The 17,322-nt window shown below is 33.9% G+C and overlaps 1 protein-coding gene and 1 long non-coding RNA gene across 2 annotated transcripts; both read right to left on the minus strand.

Moving 5' to 3' along the window:
* Positions 1 to 8,638: 8,638 nt before the first annotated feature.
* Positions 8,639 to 9,142, minus strand: LOC110226543. The gene is made up of 2 exons (XM_021018485.1): positions 9,125 to 9,142; positions 8,639 to 9,027 (listed from the first exon to the last, which is right to left on the minus strand). The coding sequence occupies exons 1-2, from the start codon at positions 9,140 to 9,142 to the stop codon at positions 8,893 to 8,895; spliced, it is 153 nt and encodes a 50-aa protein (XP_020874144.1). The 3' UTR covers positions 8,639 to 8,892.
* A 2,518-nt stretch (positions 9,143 to 11,660) lies between these two features.
* On the minus strand, positions 11,661 to 12,590 carry LOC9306557. The gene is made up of 2 exons (XR_002330222.1): positions 12,314 to 12,590; positions 11,661 to 12,158 (listed from the first exon to the last, which is right to left on the minus strand). It is a non-coding gene; the product is annotated as an uncharacterized LOC9306557 (long non-coding RNA).
* Positions 12,591 to 17,322: the final 4,732 nt, after the last annotated feature.

A 17,322-nucleotide genomic window follows, 5' to 3' on the forward strand; every position in this document is an offset into this window, starting at 1 on the left:
GACTTGGCCCGTGAAGAATTGAGCGAAGTGGATGGGAAGTTAGTACTTCTATAGGATGAGATTGGAAATAAGGTCTGAGTTTTCTAGCAGATACGACCACTGCTAAAGCTAATTTCTCCATCATGGTATATCTCGTTTCTGGACCAGTAAGAGATTTACTTATGTAGAAAATTGGCTTTTGCTCACCTCGGTCCTCTCGAACTAAAACCCCACTTACGTAATGGTTAGAAACTGAAATGTCGAGATAAAGTTTCTCATCTAATTCAGGTTTTGAGAGAATCGGCGGTGTTGTCAGATAAGTTTTGAGCTGACCAAATGCTGCTTTGCATTGATCATCCCACCAAAATTTTTTGTTCCCTTTCAAAATTTGATAAAAGGGGAGACATCTATCGGTAGACTTCGATATGAAACGATATAATGCAACAATTCTGCCTGTCAATCGTTGGACCTCCTTTATGTTTCTTGGCGAAGGCATAGTAAGGAAAGCGTTAATCTGATGAGGATTAGCTTCTATCCCTCTTTCCGTGACTATGTACCCCAGGAATTCTCCGGAAGGCACGCCAAAGGAACATTTAGAGGGATTTAATTTCATTCTGAACTCGTTCAAAATTTTGAAACATTGCTCGAGATGTGTGATGTGCTCAGATTTCTTAAGAGATTTTACAAGCATATCATCGATATATACTTCCATCGTTTTGCCCAAATGTTCTGAAAACATTTTGTTAACTAAACGTTGGTAGGAAGCACCAGCATTTTCTAGACCAAATGGCATAACTTTGTAACAATAGATTCCTCTATCTGTTATGAAGGATGTTTTCTCTTCATCTTCGGGATTCATCATGATCTGATTATATCCAGAGAATGCATCCATAAAAGTTAAGAGTTTGTTTCCGGCTGTTGACTCAACGAGCCGATCGATATGTGGGAGAGGAAAGCTATCTTTCGGGCAAGCTTTGTTAATGTCGGTGAAATCGACACATACTCTCCATTTTCCGTTTTTCTTTTTGACTACCACGGGGTTTACTAACCAGTCCGGATATCTCACTTCTCTGATGGAACCAATTTTCAAAAGCTTATCGACTTCGTCATTGACTGCTTGAGCTCTGTCTGGACCAAATTTTCTTCTTTTTTGCTTTATTGGTTTAAATCTGGGATCGACGTTTAAATCATGGGTAATGATACTTTTGTCGATTCCAGGCATATCTTTTGCCGACCAGACAAAAGTATGTTTGTTTTCTTTAGAAATGTTACCAACTGATCTTTGATTTCTGAATCTAAAGTAGTACCGATTTTTACTTTTCGATCTGGAAATTCGGAATCAATTTCAATTTCTATGGTAACTTCATTTGAACTGAGACCACTTGGGTAACGTGAAGTGATTTCTTGCTTAGCGTTTATCATTAATTGCTATTTAAGATTTAAACAATGTCCCATGAGGTAGCAAGATCGCGACGTTTCCTGATCTCCACGAATGGTTCCGATTCCTGCAGGAGTTGGAAATTTCACACACTGGTGATAAGTTGAAGGTATAGCCCTCATTTGATAAATCCACGGAGTTACGAGAATTATGTTGTAAGCGGCCGGACGGTCGAAAGCAATAAATTCTACAATTTAAAGAACCCCTGCGGCGAGCACTGGTAGTTTTATGTTCCCCAAGGACATAGATGTGTCACTCGTGAAAGCTACTAATGGTGCCGGTGGACCGATAATGTCAGCCTTACTGATTCCCATTCTTTGCAAAGTGCTTAGAAATATGAGATCTACCGAGCTTCCAGTATCAATTAGACACCTAGTTACTTCGAAGTTCGCAACATCTAAAGTTATCACAAGAGCATCGTCATGAGGTCCTGTTAATCCTTGAGTGTCCGAATTGTCGAAAGAGATAGCAGGAGTTTGTTCATTTGACTGGAAACCCACAGCGGTTTGAATTGCTGCTGGTTTCTTGTGTCTTTTGATTGATCTGATCGAATCTCAGCACAATTTGGATCCTCCCAATATAACATCGATCCTTTTCTTAGGAGTGTTCGGAGTTCCGGGCCCATTGGGCTTATGTTTCTTTTCAGGAGGATTGGACGCTTCGGAATCTTCTTTTTCTTTATGATAAGATTCCACAAACTCTTCGATATTGAAGTTAGCGAGCTCTCCAGCTGCCCACAGCTCGGTGAGGTGCTTTTTGAGTACGCTGCAACCTTTGGTGGAATTCCCATTTACTCTATGAATATCGCAATAGGCACTCTCATCTCTAACCCAAGTATTAGAAGAATTGTATCTTCCTTTGTTTGGGGAGGGTTTTCATACGTCATTAGTAGCAGGATTAACTCCGAACCGTTTTTGATCTTTTGGTTCGAATTTTTCAGTCGGATTTCCAACAACCAATTTTGCTGGCCGATGCTTTTTAGCGAGGCTAAGCTTTTCTTCTTCTGCCTCCATCTAATTAGTAGCTCTGAATAAAGCATCTTGGATAGTGCTCGGACGATTGACGATGATTTCTTCCCGAAATCGGGATTCATGCCAAAGTCCGTTCCTTAAAGCAGAAAGGGCAGCAGCGTGTGATACCCCAGGAATTTTTGCTATCACTTCTTTGAATTTAGCGATATACTTGGGTTAAATTCCATAGATCTGCATCAGAGGTTTCCTTTTCCATAAACATGGAATACTATTTTAGGAATGCGGAGGACAATTCCTTAAAACTATCAATAGATTCAGGCTCCAACTGAGTGAACCATAATAAAGCCGATCCGGATAGATTCTCAGAGAATAGTTTGCAATATCCGGCACCTTCCTCGTCTGGTTCTAGATCAATTCTGCCAGCAGCGATCAGAAAAGCTGCGAGGTGATTTTTAGGATCACCTTTACCATCGTAAGTTGGTAATTTGACCTTTCGAGAATCTTTGATCCGAAGGTTGGAGATTCTCGAAGTAAAGGGTGTTCGTCGAGTTTCTTCGAATACTCGATCAATCTCAGGTGCCGAACTGGTCTCCTGATGAAACTTCGACTTCATCTCATCAAGCTCTTGACGAACTTTGACAAAATCATCGGAAAAGATGACATCAGGTTCTTCCATAAGGAGTCCTTCTTCAACAGTAGGATTGCCCTGATTTTGGGGATTTTCATCCCCGGTTGGATTGGACCCATCTCCTACGGTTGTCTGAGTGCTAGTACTAGCAGGACGGCCCGTAGGAGGAGTTTGAGTGTTCCCGGATCTGTTTAGTGTGGGAGTTTGGAACAGCCTGCGCTGATACGCTGTCGTTTGTGCTGAGGACAAATTATCTAAACGGCTTGAAACAACGTTCTGCGTGTTTGATAAATTTGTTTGAGTATTTTGAACACTCGTTAAAGTTTGCTCGACTGAGTTTAACCTTTCACCAAAAGTGGCGTTGGCACTAGCGAGTGTACTCATCTGATTGGTCAGATCGGTGGTTGACTGAGTAAGCGAGACAATTGCATTACTCAAAGCTTGCTGATCAGCCATAGTTTCTTGGTTTGAAAAAGAGAGATTTTGAGATCAAAGAGTTTTGCGGTAAGTCCCCACAGGCGGCGCCAAAATGTGGATGTACGATTCACACTCGATTGTCTTTAAGTATATTTGTGGAGAAAAACTCTAAAATCAACAAATGAAAATATGGAATTGAAAAAGAAAGTAACCAAGAAACTAAGTAAAGCGAATGAACTTTGGAAAGAATAAAATAGTAAAAACCTTGCAAAATTGTAAAAGAAAAATTATGTTGTATTGCTTGATCGTAAGAGGAAAAAGCTGCTCTCTCCCAAACACATGCGTTTGAGGTTGTTTTTATAGAGAAAACATGATCAATGCGGTCATTTACTGCTCATAATTGTATTAATCCGCATTAATCATGTAGGTTACAATTTGACCGAAACGGCTTGAATTTGAACTATATTGGGCTTCGCGTGGATCTTCCGAACTCTTTCTTGTTGACTCCGAACTCCCGCGTCTTGACGCTGCCGCGAACCTCGAACAATATTCTCCTCGCTTCGGCCTTCCTTTATGCGAACTGTATGTTGAATAAGAGCGAACTCCGTACTGGTAAAGATCGAGCTCTTTAATAAACTGAATCGAACTTCCGACAGGTCGAGCACGATTCTCGCAATGAAACATCTAGAAATCCAAGAGGATTATTATGTAATAATGACGTGGACAGATCCAAGTGGATCCTACCGAAGATGTGTGGGATCCGACCCCAACACTTAATAGTAAATATTAAAGAAACACATAAAGACTAACAGCTGATCATGAGTTAATTGTGGAGAGATAGAGAGAAAAATTAACATACTTTTCTAATGTTGAACAAAACTCTAGAAACTAAAATAAATTTCTAGCTTCTTTAAAGGGTATATCAATGTATGAAATGAAAGTTAAACTTATACTTTGAGGCATTTGAACCTTAAACTAATTATACTCTTCTTGAGTGGTTTTGTGTTTCTTATTTTAAGAAAATTTCAAATCAAAATTCCTAAGTTCTTGCTACCAATAGCTTCCACGGTTTATTTGGAAACTAGTCATTATTGCCACTACTACTACATTCAATAGAAGAATTATACTGCAAAATTCATATAATCAAAATAGTATGATAAATCACACATATAAGCTAATTCATATAAATAATAATTAGATGTACTTGTTTCCAATATCGGTTTTGGCTACCTATGATAAGAAAATTTATCATGCCTCTCAATTTCGAGAAGCTGACATAGATGATGATCCATTTTTTAAGCTTCGGCAACAAATTAGGTCTATCGTCTTATTGCAATAAAGAAACATTTTATCAAACCGTATACCAACCTAAAATAAAATTGACGCCACAAACTTAATTTGATGGAAGAAATATAATTATTTTTTACTACACACAACTCCAGAAATGGGAAAAAAAAAATTAAAGGCAATCTAACATAATCATAGTCTTTCTCTTTCTGAATCACTTGATGTTATATTTTTTTTTAATCAATTATGGATTTGTCATTTTTTAGGATGACATTTGTGGATTTTGCCCTTTTTTTAATAGTTTATGGATTTTACCCTTTTTCAGGTTACGGAAACATGCGTTTTATTCGTTATGTTTGGGTTTAGTCGGTTGTGGTTGTTCTTAGGGTTTAGTATTTTGTATAAACTACGTATTTTTACCAAAAAAAATCCGAAATACGTACATTTTTAAGTGTTAGAAAATGGCAAATCCATAAAAATTTTGCAAAAATGGCATTTTCAAAAGATTTTGGTAAAAAAGGGCAAAATCAACAATAATCCCTTTTTTTCCATACTTGCTCCTTATGTATCACTTCATGAAATCAATCGTGTTTTTTTCGGATTATATAAATCACCCTGCATTCGAGTTCAAAGGAAAGTTTTGTGATTTTAGTATTAAAAGAAAAATATGTCATCAAGTGATACAAAAATAGCAAGACTGTGATTATGTTAAATTTCTTTTGTTATCTTTTTCTATGTTTGGAGTCGTGTGTGGTAACAAATAATTGTATTACTTCCATCAAATTGGGTTTAGGGCTTCGTTTTTTTTAGGTTTGTAATATATGGTCAAATATTTCTTTCGTGCAGTATGATGATGGATTTAGTTTGTTGCCAAAGCTAAAACATGTAGATCATCATCTGTGTGAGCTTCTTGAAGTTGAGAGGCATGATAGTTTTATTTATGAGAGGGAGCCAAAATCGGAATTGGAAAAATTACATCTATTTATTTTGTTATATTCAATTAGCTTACACATGTGTTTTATTATACTTATTTGATTATATGATTTTTGTAGAATAATGCTTTTACTGAATAGTAGTAATGGCAACAATGACTATGTTTCCAAGACAACTGTTGAAGTTATTGGTAGTAAGAACATAAAAACTTTGATTTGAAATTATTTTAAAATGAAGAACTAACAGTTATAATAAGTTTTATCAAGGAGATGATGTTAGGAACAATTAAATTGTGAGTATAATCCAGAAATCCAAAGCCGTTGAAGAAGAGGATAACCAATATGAGGTTCATATACCTTAAAATATAAGTTTAACTTCCATTTCAGCCACTGATTTACTTTTTGAAGAATCTCGAAATTTATTTCAGTTTCTAGAGTTTTGTTTAACCTTCGTAAAAGTATGCTATTTTTTTATAGCTCTCTACAATTAACTCATGATTTGTAGTCGGTCTTCGTGTGTTTTCTTACTATTTATTTTTATCAGGTTCATCTTATTTTTATGATTAGGTCTTGGTTTGAGAGAAGGGCAACCTATATCCATTGTGCATTAGCCTTCAAGCGGACATACAAAAATACAACAATATTCATTTAAATAATCGTATAGACCGTTTAAATATAACAGTTGAGGTAACTATGTTACATATTTTTTGTATATATGAATTCATCTATAATATTTATTATTAGTTTTTAAAAAAGTGTTTTTCTTCTAAATATTAAATGTTCAAATCTAAAGCTACCAAAGTTATAACATCCAAGGCATTACTTTTATTTAGATCAAACTATTTTCTTTCATATTTTTAAGAAGTTTTAAAAATTTAAATAAATCTCTCTATAAATTAATAAATATTAATAAATAATTTAATATTTAATAATTATTAAATTATTAATAATTATTAATAAATATCACTATAATTTAATAAATTATCATGGTCCCAATATTATTAGTTTATAGAGGTTTTACTGTATACATATATTTATTTCTTTGTATCTAGGTTTTCGATACGTTTTTTTTTTTTTTTTTTTTGAATATCAAGAGGTTCTGGGCCAAAGCCCGTAATCCCCCAGGCTCGAAACCACAACATGTAATATTAGTTTTGTCCCAAGCGTCACTCGAACCGGCGACTTCTAAGCTTTGCTTAAGATCTTTACCAGTTGAGCTAACGACACTTGGTAGGTTTTCGATACGTTTGGCTGATTAGGGTCTTTGTTTTTAAGTGCACCACTTGATCATTTGTAATTATTTAAACGCATTAGAAATTTTCTTTTTTTTATAATCTTCATTCGAATGAGTTTGCAAAAGAGGAAACTTCTAGTGATGAAACTGTCTTTGCTGTTGTTATCGAGGCTTGTTAAGGTGGTGATGCCACGATAGAGTCAATGTTCCTTGTATGTTTTCTCGTGGATTAGTCTGCAAATAGTTTGTTGGTGCGGTGATTGCCATTGAGTGTTTGACACATATAGTCACTTTGCAAAACTTAATTATTTTAAGCTTTCCATAAATTGGGGTATTACAATTTTCCTATTCACAGAACACAATGTCATAGCCCACCTAATTCTATACTCGTTTTGGTTTTGCTATAATACCACTTATAACACCTTGATCATTATCGTTTATTTTCTCCACGCCCGCTCTCAGCCTATGGATCTCATCTGTTCCACGGCTAATATGCTACTTAGAAAAATTTGAAATTCTTGTTTGCTGATCCTACAAATCACCACAAAACTTTTTTCATGATCTGTCCTTATTCAGACGATACTACAAATCATTTCATAGTTAATTATACATTCATGAAATTGTTCCAGCTCAAATACAATTAACTTTGTAACTATTTGTTCTAGCTATGTTGACAAATATTTATCAATGATAACATCTTTTATGAATCTGGTCTCGTCATGTCCAACCCTAGAAAAATTGTGAGAAGGAAGATCACATCTCTGTAAAAGTAATATAGTCCCAAAAGCAGTGAAATGCTACTTTCGGAAGCCACTATCAAAAAGCGTTATTTCTGCTAATTGAAGTTAACAAAAATGTTAGTCAGCAAAGTAACCCTAATTTTAATGAAGCTAACAAACATTCATCCAGTCTTACAGTCCAAAAAGAACAAAATAAATACTTTATTTACATTTTGTTCCTGTGAAGAGACAAAAGATATATGAGGAGGAAGAGGAAATCGCTATGTACTTGTGTCATCTGCAGAGCCGGCCTTAGGGACAGACTGATGAAGCATCAGCTTGTGGCCCTCTTAAATATAAGTAAATTTTCGGCCTCCAATTTTAACAAAGTATCCTTTAGTTCAGGTGGTTACGTTTAAGTTAATGGAGAAAGTTGGTGCAGGCTTCGAAGCCTCATTATTGCTCTTTATAAAACTTTCAGTTTTTTTTAGCTTATTAATTTTATAGGTCCAAAAAAAAATTGTTGCTTGTGGCCCATAAATTTGTTGGGCCGGCTCTGGTCATCTGCTACGATTTATTTGACCAAGCCAAAATCCTAAAGAAGTGTCAATTCTCATCCATGATTAGAGACAAATCAAGGGGTTTCAAGAAGTTACAATGATCTAACCATAAAGAGAATGAAAGAGAACAAGATGGAATCGATAAGGTGAAGAAGTAGTTGTGTATGTGATCTAAAAAAGTAAGAGACGATGAGCATAAAACAGTTTGGAGAGAGTCGTAGTTTGAACAAATAAGCGGACTCAGAAGACAAAAATGACAACATGTTTTGTTAGCGGTGTTGATCCAATTATTTTCATTTGGTGAAAGTTCAGAATAAAATAGTGGGACACATTCAAGATTCCTTAAACCTTTATTCCACCAACATATCATATTAGAAAAAAATCTAAAAATTAAATTTACCAAATATTTGATCTAAACACCTCAGCAGAATGTTGTCAATGTTTGCAACAACAAACTCAGAAGAATACTAAATTAATCTCCTTAATATTACGGTTTCTAATACAAATAAAATATCATATGTTATTTTCTTAAATGCAAAATTATTCTACTATAGAAACTCTACTTGTGAAAGGCTATTTTGAAAGGCTTCTTGAGCAACCATTAGGCAGAGAGCCATCAGCTTAATTTTTATTGGCCAAGTCTATAAATGATTTACTCATGATTTTTAACCTTAGGAGTTAGGATACAGTCTAGTGAAACTTGAGAAAGAGGTCCAAAATAACAAAATCAAACATTCCCTCCCATTCTACGATGCAATGAGGATTCCTCTCTAAAAGGGGGCTCAGCCTTCACCTTATCTAAGATCCTAAACACTTTGATGTCAATGTCACCGATTCTTTGAGATAAATTCTTGAACTGCGTCTACAGGTCCACAGGTAATAAACCATATTAGAGAGCACAACGAAAACAGATAACCATATTTTTGAACTACCTATTTTCTTATTGTTATGGTTGCAACTTGCAAGTTATATATCATTCTTTTTTTAACAATATAATGATATAGATGATCCTTGAATATAAATAAAAAAGGCTCTATATATGAATTTACAATTTGAAGATAGCAAATATTATATTTTGATAACTAAATATATGTTACGAGCTATTTCTTGTTTCCATTCAAAATTTTATTAATATATATATGTATTGTGAGCATGCGCATAGTAGACAATGACTAACAACAAGTGGGTCATAACAGTCTTGGTGAGCCCGGAGGACGACCCCTTGATGGTCCTCTCCTCGAATCGCTCGGCTTCATTTGAACTTTCTTTTGGAATCCAATTTGTTTCAACCCATCTTTCCCTCCTACTGCAATTCATAAACACATCACTAATAAGAAGAGTCGTACAAACATTTTTTCAGACAATCTAAAAATATAACGTTATGGATGATGCAGATTCTATCTTAGCCAGATTCTTCTTGAGAGAGTATACACTATGAAAAACTTAATTAATACGTTAAACACTAATAAATAGTGAACCAATATCGAATCGAGCGATAAACCCATTAAAACATCAAGGCATTCACAGAATCACATGTATATGCACATATATGCTTTAGAAGAAACAAAGAATATATGTAAATGCAACATATATCTGTATGTATGTAACAAAGAACTCACTGATTTTGCGGTGTAATGTTAAGGATTTTAATCTCATTGGCCCCTTTGGGGAGAATCATTCTTTGAAAAACCCCTCTTTATTCTCACTACCCCCATTCCTTCCCATTTTTTTCATAAACCAATTTTACCCATTATCCTTTCTTTTATCTATTTAATTCTACATTTAATTTAATACCAACAAATTCTTTATTCAACCAATCAAAAACATTCTCTTTCTTCTCTCATTAAAATCTAAACCTAACAAATCAACCAATCAAATCAACTCACCTTCAACGATATAAATCCTTCCTACGTCTCTACTCTTCTTCTTCTTTTTCTTCTTCCTCTTCTTCATCTTCAGCAGCTCCGATGTTCTTCTTCAGCAGCTCCAACGTTCTTCTTCTTCTTCTTCTTCTTCTCCATCCACCATTAAAAGATTTTTATCTTCTTCTTCTTACGATTCAAGCATCTCCAAACTAAAAGCGAATTCTTCTTCTTCTTACGATTCAAGCATCTCCAAATTCTTATCTCGTCTTTTCTTTTTCTTCTTCTTCTTCTTCATCCACCATTGAAGCTTACCATTAAAGCTTACGATTATGCATCTCCAAAGACATATCTCTTCTTTTCTTCTTCTTCTATTCCCACCATATTGTAAGGTAAGTATACTTGTTTTTTTAGTGTAGTATGATTGAGAAAAGTTGAATTCGTAGCTTGAATAGGGTTATTTGTTAAAATATTTTAGAATTGCAGATTTGGGACAACTTAAACTATTAGGTACAACTAAGTAGAATATTTACGGAAACTCTAAGTTTGGTGCAACTGGGACAAATGTGTACAACTATGTTGATGGTCTACTACGAAAGTTGTGAAATTATATGCCGTTTTTCTCTCTTTCATTTTCAGGGACAATGAAAAAGAATTCAGTCATAAGCTTTGATGGAGACGATGCAGGTGGTCTACCAATGACGGTGACGTTGATGCAGACGATGCGGGTGACCAAGGTTGATTTATGAGTGCTATTTATTAGGATAATTTAAAAAACGATATTGTTTGTATTGGTTTTGTTTATGAAACTTATATGTTCTGTGTTGTACAACTAAGTTTTATGAGTGCTATTTATTAGGATAATTTAAGAAACGATATTGTTTGTATTGGTTTTGTTTATGAAACTTATATGTTATGTGTTGTACAACTAAGTTTTAGCAGGTACAACTATGGTTGATTGCTTTGTCGTAGCTGTGCAAATTAAGTTGTTCAGTCTTGGTACAACTAAGTACAACTAAGGTCTATTGTCTTGGCCAATTTTATAATATGAAAAATTAAAACCAAATTGAAAAACTTAAAAACATGCATACACGATGGTAATCAAACTACACAACAAGTTTTTGACAAAAAATTTCAAAATTTTCTAAAATAATGAAATTCTTACATAAAATCTCACATTCATACACTAACAACCTTATACTTTCATGGTTACTTTGTAGTTTTGAACAAAAATTTTATAAATTTTTGAAATACTTGTATTTTGATAAATATAAATACACAGATACAAAGTAATGGTATTTTTATGAGGCAATACCATCGGTTCCACGCACAAAAATTAAACTAGAGTTGATAACAACTAGATTTACTAAATTCTCTATATTGTACAACTATGAAAAAAAATGTGCAACCGGGTACAACTGTACAACTATGAACAAATTTGTGCTATTTTTAATTATTATTTTCAAAATAACGGCGCCAGGTAAGCTATTTGTCAGATTTTTTAAGATATCTGTAGATTCTTTTAGATATTTTCAGATATTTAACTGTTTTTTTAATAAAAGCCCTTACAACCTACATATTTGTCAGATTTTTTGAAAAATTAAGATTTTTTTTTTAGTTCTAAACTCTTAGATTATATTCAATACATAGATTCATACATAAAAATATTAAGATTCAGATTCAAAGATACATACATAATTAGATAGGTTTTTAAACCAAAAAAACATAAACCCAGAAACATAGTTGTACCTGATCGTACCAGTTGTACCTAAACAATTAGCTTCATACATAACCTTAGAAACCAAAACACATCCGAACAATTGTACCTAAACACTTAGATTTATAAAAAACCTTAGAAACCAAACAGCCTTGGGTAAAAAAACAGTCTCTCCATCACCTCTACTATCACCAACAACCTTGGATACAAAACAACCTCTCCATCACCTCTATAATCACCATAATCTATGTTAAAACTAGCAGCCATGGTCTCACAATCAGACCTCACTACAGTTGCTATCTCTGAATGCTTTGGATCTAATTGCTTTTGTCTTTTGGCACTTCTAAGAGAGGCATATGGTTCACTTCTACAACTAGATCCCCCTCCTCTCGTAATAACCATTGTAATTAGTACCTGCAATAACAAATACAAATTCAATATCAAACATTCAAAAACAGTCTCAAATTCTATATAAATAACTACAAATTGGAACAAATTCAATCCGAAAATTACAACAAATTCTGATCCAAAAATTCATCCGTTTCACAAACAAAACCCAAAAGACATACGATGTTCTCGGAAGTGTTTTTTGCCTTGGAGGCGACAACCGAGCCGATCAAGTGCTTGACCAGTTTCCCGGATCCAGAATCCTACGTTGTACAATGCTTTTCTCATTGTTCCCATCGTCTTCTTCTTCTTCTTCCCCACGAGAGATCGATTTACGTTTTATCAATGAAATCGAAAAGGGGGTTTTCTTTCGCTGGAGCCAAAATTTGTCTATTTTGTTGGTTTGGAGTTGTCGTTCTTCTTCTTTGAGAGAAAAAGGAAAAAGATGAGAAATGAGAAAAAAAATTGGGTTAGAGTTTTTTTTTTTTTTGCCAATTGGGGTTAGAGATTCGATCCTTAGAATGGGGAATTAAAAGATCCGAAACCCGATCCAACAAATATGGATATAGATCCAAAGTTAGGTTGGGTCCGTAATTATGTTGAAAAGTCTATATTTTTTTGGTCATTTACTATTTTTCTGAATTAAACAAAACAAATAAACATATGTTTTTTATAAAGGGGGCTAAATAGAGAATGTTTGGAGGAGAGGGGGTCGACGAGATTAAAGTCCTAATGTTAATCCAACAGAGAAAGCTTGTGGTTGGCTGAGAAATAGAGAAGAAAGAAGGAGCAAATCAAATAAAATTGTAGAGACTTGTGAGTTGTTCTGAGCCATGCTTCTCTATTCACAAATCTATCTCTCTTCTTAATCCTCCATGTATTCACAAATATATAGCTTCTACCAACCTTTTTTTTTTATTTTATGATAATACTTCCACCAACTTGTTTATTAAAGAACTTTTTAATGACTGGTGGAAGCATGGGTAGAGTTGCCGCATAGTTCTTGATTCAAATTGAAAGAAAGCATCATTAGAATTTTGAAGAGAAAAGAAGAGGCTTGAGTGTTGCAAATTGATATATGTTTTTATTTTGGTTTCATAACATGAAATTTTCTAAAATTTGTACCATCTATACCAACGTTTTCTTAACACTTTTTTTTTTTAAATCAGAAAACACTACAATTTTGACTTGATTAAGGACCTTAATCCATATGTGGAAGAATACTGACCACCTTCATGTGGCCGACAAGTTTGAAAGTCCACTCTTTTGAAAGTCCACTACGACTGCCTATTTCATCAAGACATCAACATTACTCTTTCTTTAGAATATTACTAGGGGAGGTTCCCGCGCCCAGCGCGGGGTTGTATGTTGATTAAGACCAGAATTAATAATTAATATTTAGGGTTATCAAGTTAGGGATATTTATTGAATTAATTTTGTCAAGAGTCTAATTTTTATAACGACATTAATATAGAATTATGGTAAAACGCTATAACTTTTGATATATATTATTAGTAATCAACAATTAATAGTGTTTTTGAATCACAAACAATTATTAGTGTTTATATCTTGATATATATAATAGAATTAAATATAAAAAATCTATATATTTAAACCAACAATATATTAGCAACGTCCCGACCGCCACTGTCCATGGGTTCCCACGTCCAGTCTCGGTCTTTAGGCCCATCTTCTTTGTTTTGTCGTACTCTTGATTTTATGACATATTCATGCTTACTCGTTTCTTTCATATTAGCAACGCCCCGACCGCCACTGTCCGTGGGCTCCCCACGTCCAGTTTCGGTCTTTAGGCCCATCTTCTTTGTTTTGTCGTACTCTTGATTTTATGACATATTCATGCTTACTCGTTTCTTTCATATTTGTAATGCCACGACCGCCACTGTCTGTGGGTTCCCACATCCAGTTTCGTTCTTTGAGCACATCTTCTTGGTTTTGTAGTACTCTTGGTTTTATGACATATTCACGCTTCCTCGTTTCTTTCATATTTGTAATGCTCCGACCGCCACTGTCTGTGGGTTCCCCACGTCCAGTTTTGGACTTTAATTTGGGCCCATCTTCCTGGTTTTTGTTGTATTCTTGATTTTATGACATATTCATGCTTTTAGATTGTATGTCACTGGAGTTTTTCGTAGTTGGAAACAAATAATTGAAAAATATAATCTCTTACCATATCTCTTACCTATCAAGTAAGTCATCTTGCTCTTTGAAGTAGTTATGTACGTAAAATTTCAATGGTATAGAAACAGGCATCTCTTTTGTATATATCGTGTCATATTTATCGTCCCTATTGTAGTATCTTTGTCTCTACCTTCGTCATTGGTCGCTGCGTAACCCTTCAGTTGATCTCTTGTTTATAAAACCCATATAAAAAGTTGTAAGAGAAATATCATTTTCTTAACTGTATCGTATATGTATTTGTAGTATATTGATCTGAGATTGCAAAGATGTATGCCTATCAAGAAGCTCTTAGCAAAGTAAACACTGAAGATAGGTACTAAAAATGAGAGGATTACAGAGAGCAAGTATCTATCCCTTAGAAACCACTATGTGCAACTGAGAATAATTCATATATGTACATACATACACATGTATACAACGTATTGAAGCTTTTAAATTTAAATATCGAATGCTACAAAACTGGAAAATTGCTTGTGGAGAGAGCAATATGAACATGGCCACATATATAACAAATAACCGATTATGCTTGTCGTAGATCATTCTCTTTCAAACCAAAAGTTTTACCTAAACAACATATCAAGTGACTCACAAGAGATACATAAGAGCCATATCCTAAAAATATCCGGCAAAGCAAAAACGCTCCAGGTTCGAGAAGTCATTGGAAAATTTGAGTATATACCAAACTGGAGAGTAATTCGGCTACAAAGAGAGATGTGTTGGCTTTGAAGAAAAAGCTATGTGATGTTCTACCTTTTATTTATGAATTTTATGCTATGAATATATGTTTTTGTTAGGGTTCAACTTCAGTCTCCGGATTAGAGACTTATATTCATCCGACAAACAATTCGATGTCACAATCAACGCTACAAAATTGGTGGGTTCTCTCTATTAACAAACAAAAAAAAAAATTCTGGGGTATATATATTTTTTTTTGTTTTGTTAGATCCATACGACGAAGAACATGACGAAGAACACCAAAAATTCTCATCAATCCGGTACGTTTGATCTTATTTTTATTAGTTTAACAATTACGGTTATGTCCGAATCTGAAATAACCATGGCTCCAGACTCCTTCACACCATGGCCACATATCACCGGAGTGGAGACGATTTCAAATTCGGAACTTCTCTTCGCATATAAAATCATACATATGGTCTCTTTGTTTCGGGTTCCCTCTACAATAATTAGTACATATTTCAAACTGAGCTACAAAAGAGCACATTGGATTTTGGTAAACATCAAGATTGCTTCCTACCTTCCAAGAAACATGATAGACTAATTCACATCCAAGACCAAACATTAGCCACATAAAGCCTGAATCAAATTAAACGATCTTAGGATACTCTTCATAATCCGTAAGTTAAAGAGACTTGCATTAATATTGCAAATTAGACTCTAGAGGTGCACAATGGTTAATCAGAGTGTATCAAAGACGACGAATAAAGCATGAATTAGAATATCAGCAGAGGAAGCACACAAATATTCAATAAACATAATCAATCACTGAGAATATCATGGACCCAACTTTTGAAAGATTCATAAAAAAAGAAGATTTTTCCTATGCAACAATATTCAAACAATGAGAAGATCAATGATTGATGACTAACCATACAACCGAAGCAAAGCCATAAACAGAAACGAAAGTACTAAAGAGCCACAACAGCAGTGATACGACATTTGCTTCCTCGCACTGGAAACAATGACGTGCTTCCATAAATCCAATCTAGTTTTTATGGAAAACAAACCTGCATTCATAATAAACACTACTATTAATTATTATTTTTTATGCAAGAATTAAATGGCAGTATAAAAAATTCAATGGTTAGTGCCGAAAAAAAAGCAAGGATTAGTTATGATATCAAATCAAAATTAAATATCAAGCAAGGTATTTACATAAAATTAAGGCAGTGGAGGATCTAAGAATTTTTTATATGACAATATCTACAACTAAACAAAGAAAATTTATATATTTTTAAAACAGAATCATTATTTGTTTTTTGGTAAGATTAAAACCGAATCATTGTCATATTAGTAAAATTATCATTTATTTATTATTATCCACGTTAATTTAAAAGTTTAAGAGAATATCTGCTTTTTTCTCATAAAAGGATGAGATAATAACATAACTCTTTTAAATTTATAACTATATTTGTCATTATCATATTAAATCTATTAAGATAAATATATTTCTTTTTGAAAAATATAAATAAAATGATAATATAATTATTATAGATTTACAATTATATTATTATCCATGTCAAAATTTTAAAACATTTTACTTTTTTCTCACATAGGAAGATAGAACAATAACGTAACAGTTTAAGATTTACAACATAAAAATAATATCAGAATTGGAACGCCAAATCGTAATCAACACAATTAACACAACTCTAATGGGAAATTAGAGTTATCTTGTGATTAAAATACTAAACAAACAAAACTAACCGAAACAAAACAAAAGTCTTCCTTTCAAAATCATTAACGTGACGGATTGCTGACTGATTAAGTTGAATTTTAGGCATTTAAAGATCTAGAAAGATGATTAAGGTTAAACATTTTTATTTATTTTAAACAACGTTTGAATGTTGACAAAAAAAGAAGAAGAGAGTGTTGGGACCATCGGGAGAGACAACGTTGAGCAGCTGCGAAAGAAGCCAACGTTGTCTAATATGTTCCTCACAGTGTTTGATTTGACTTTTGATGACATTACACTCATGTCCACTTGTTGTCTCGAAAGTTCATGCAATGGAAAATTATTAAACAAAACAATTTACTTTTATGTATAAATCCTAGGGAAGAACCGATCAAGCTAAGATCAATGGTTGTGGTTTTAGTACCGTATACTTCTCAAATATACCCGTTGAATAACGGAAATCCGCAAGACGGGGAGGAGACGAAGTCAACCTAGCTGGCAAAGGAGCTAACCCAGCTCCTTTGGTCTTATTTATGGTCATATGTATTTAGCAAAATATGGTATACAAACCGAACCAAT

The sequence above is a fragment of the Arabidopsis lyrata genome (assembly GCF_000004255.2).
Source record: "Arabidopsis lyrata subsp. lyrata unplaced genomic scaffold ARALYscaffold_7, whole genome shotgun sequence".
NCBI lineage: Eukaryota > Viridiplantae > Streptophyta > Magnoliopsida > Brassicales > Brassicaceae > Arabidopsis > Arabidopsis lyrata.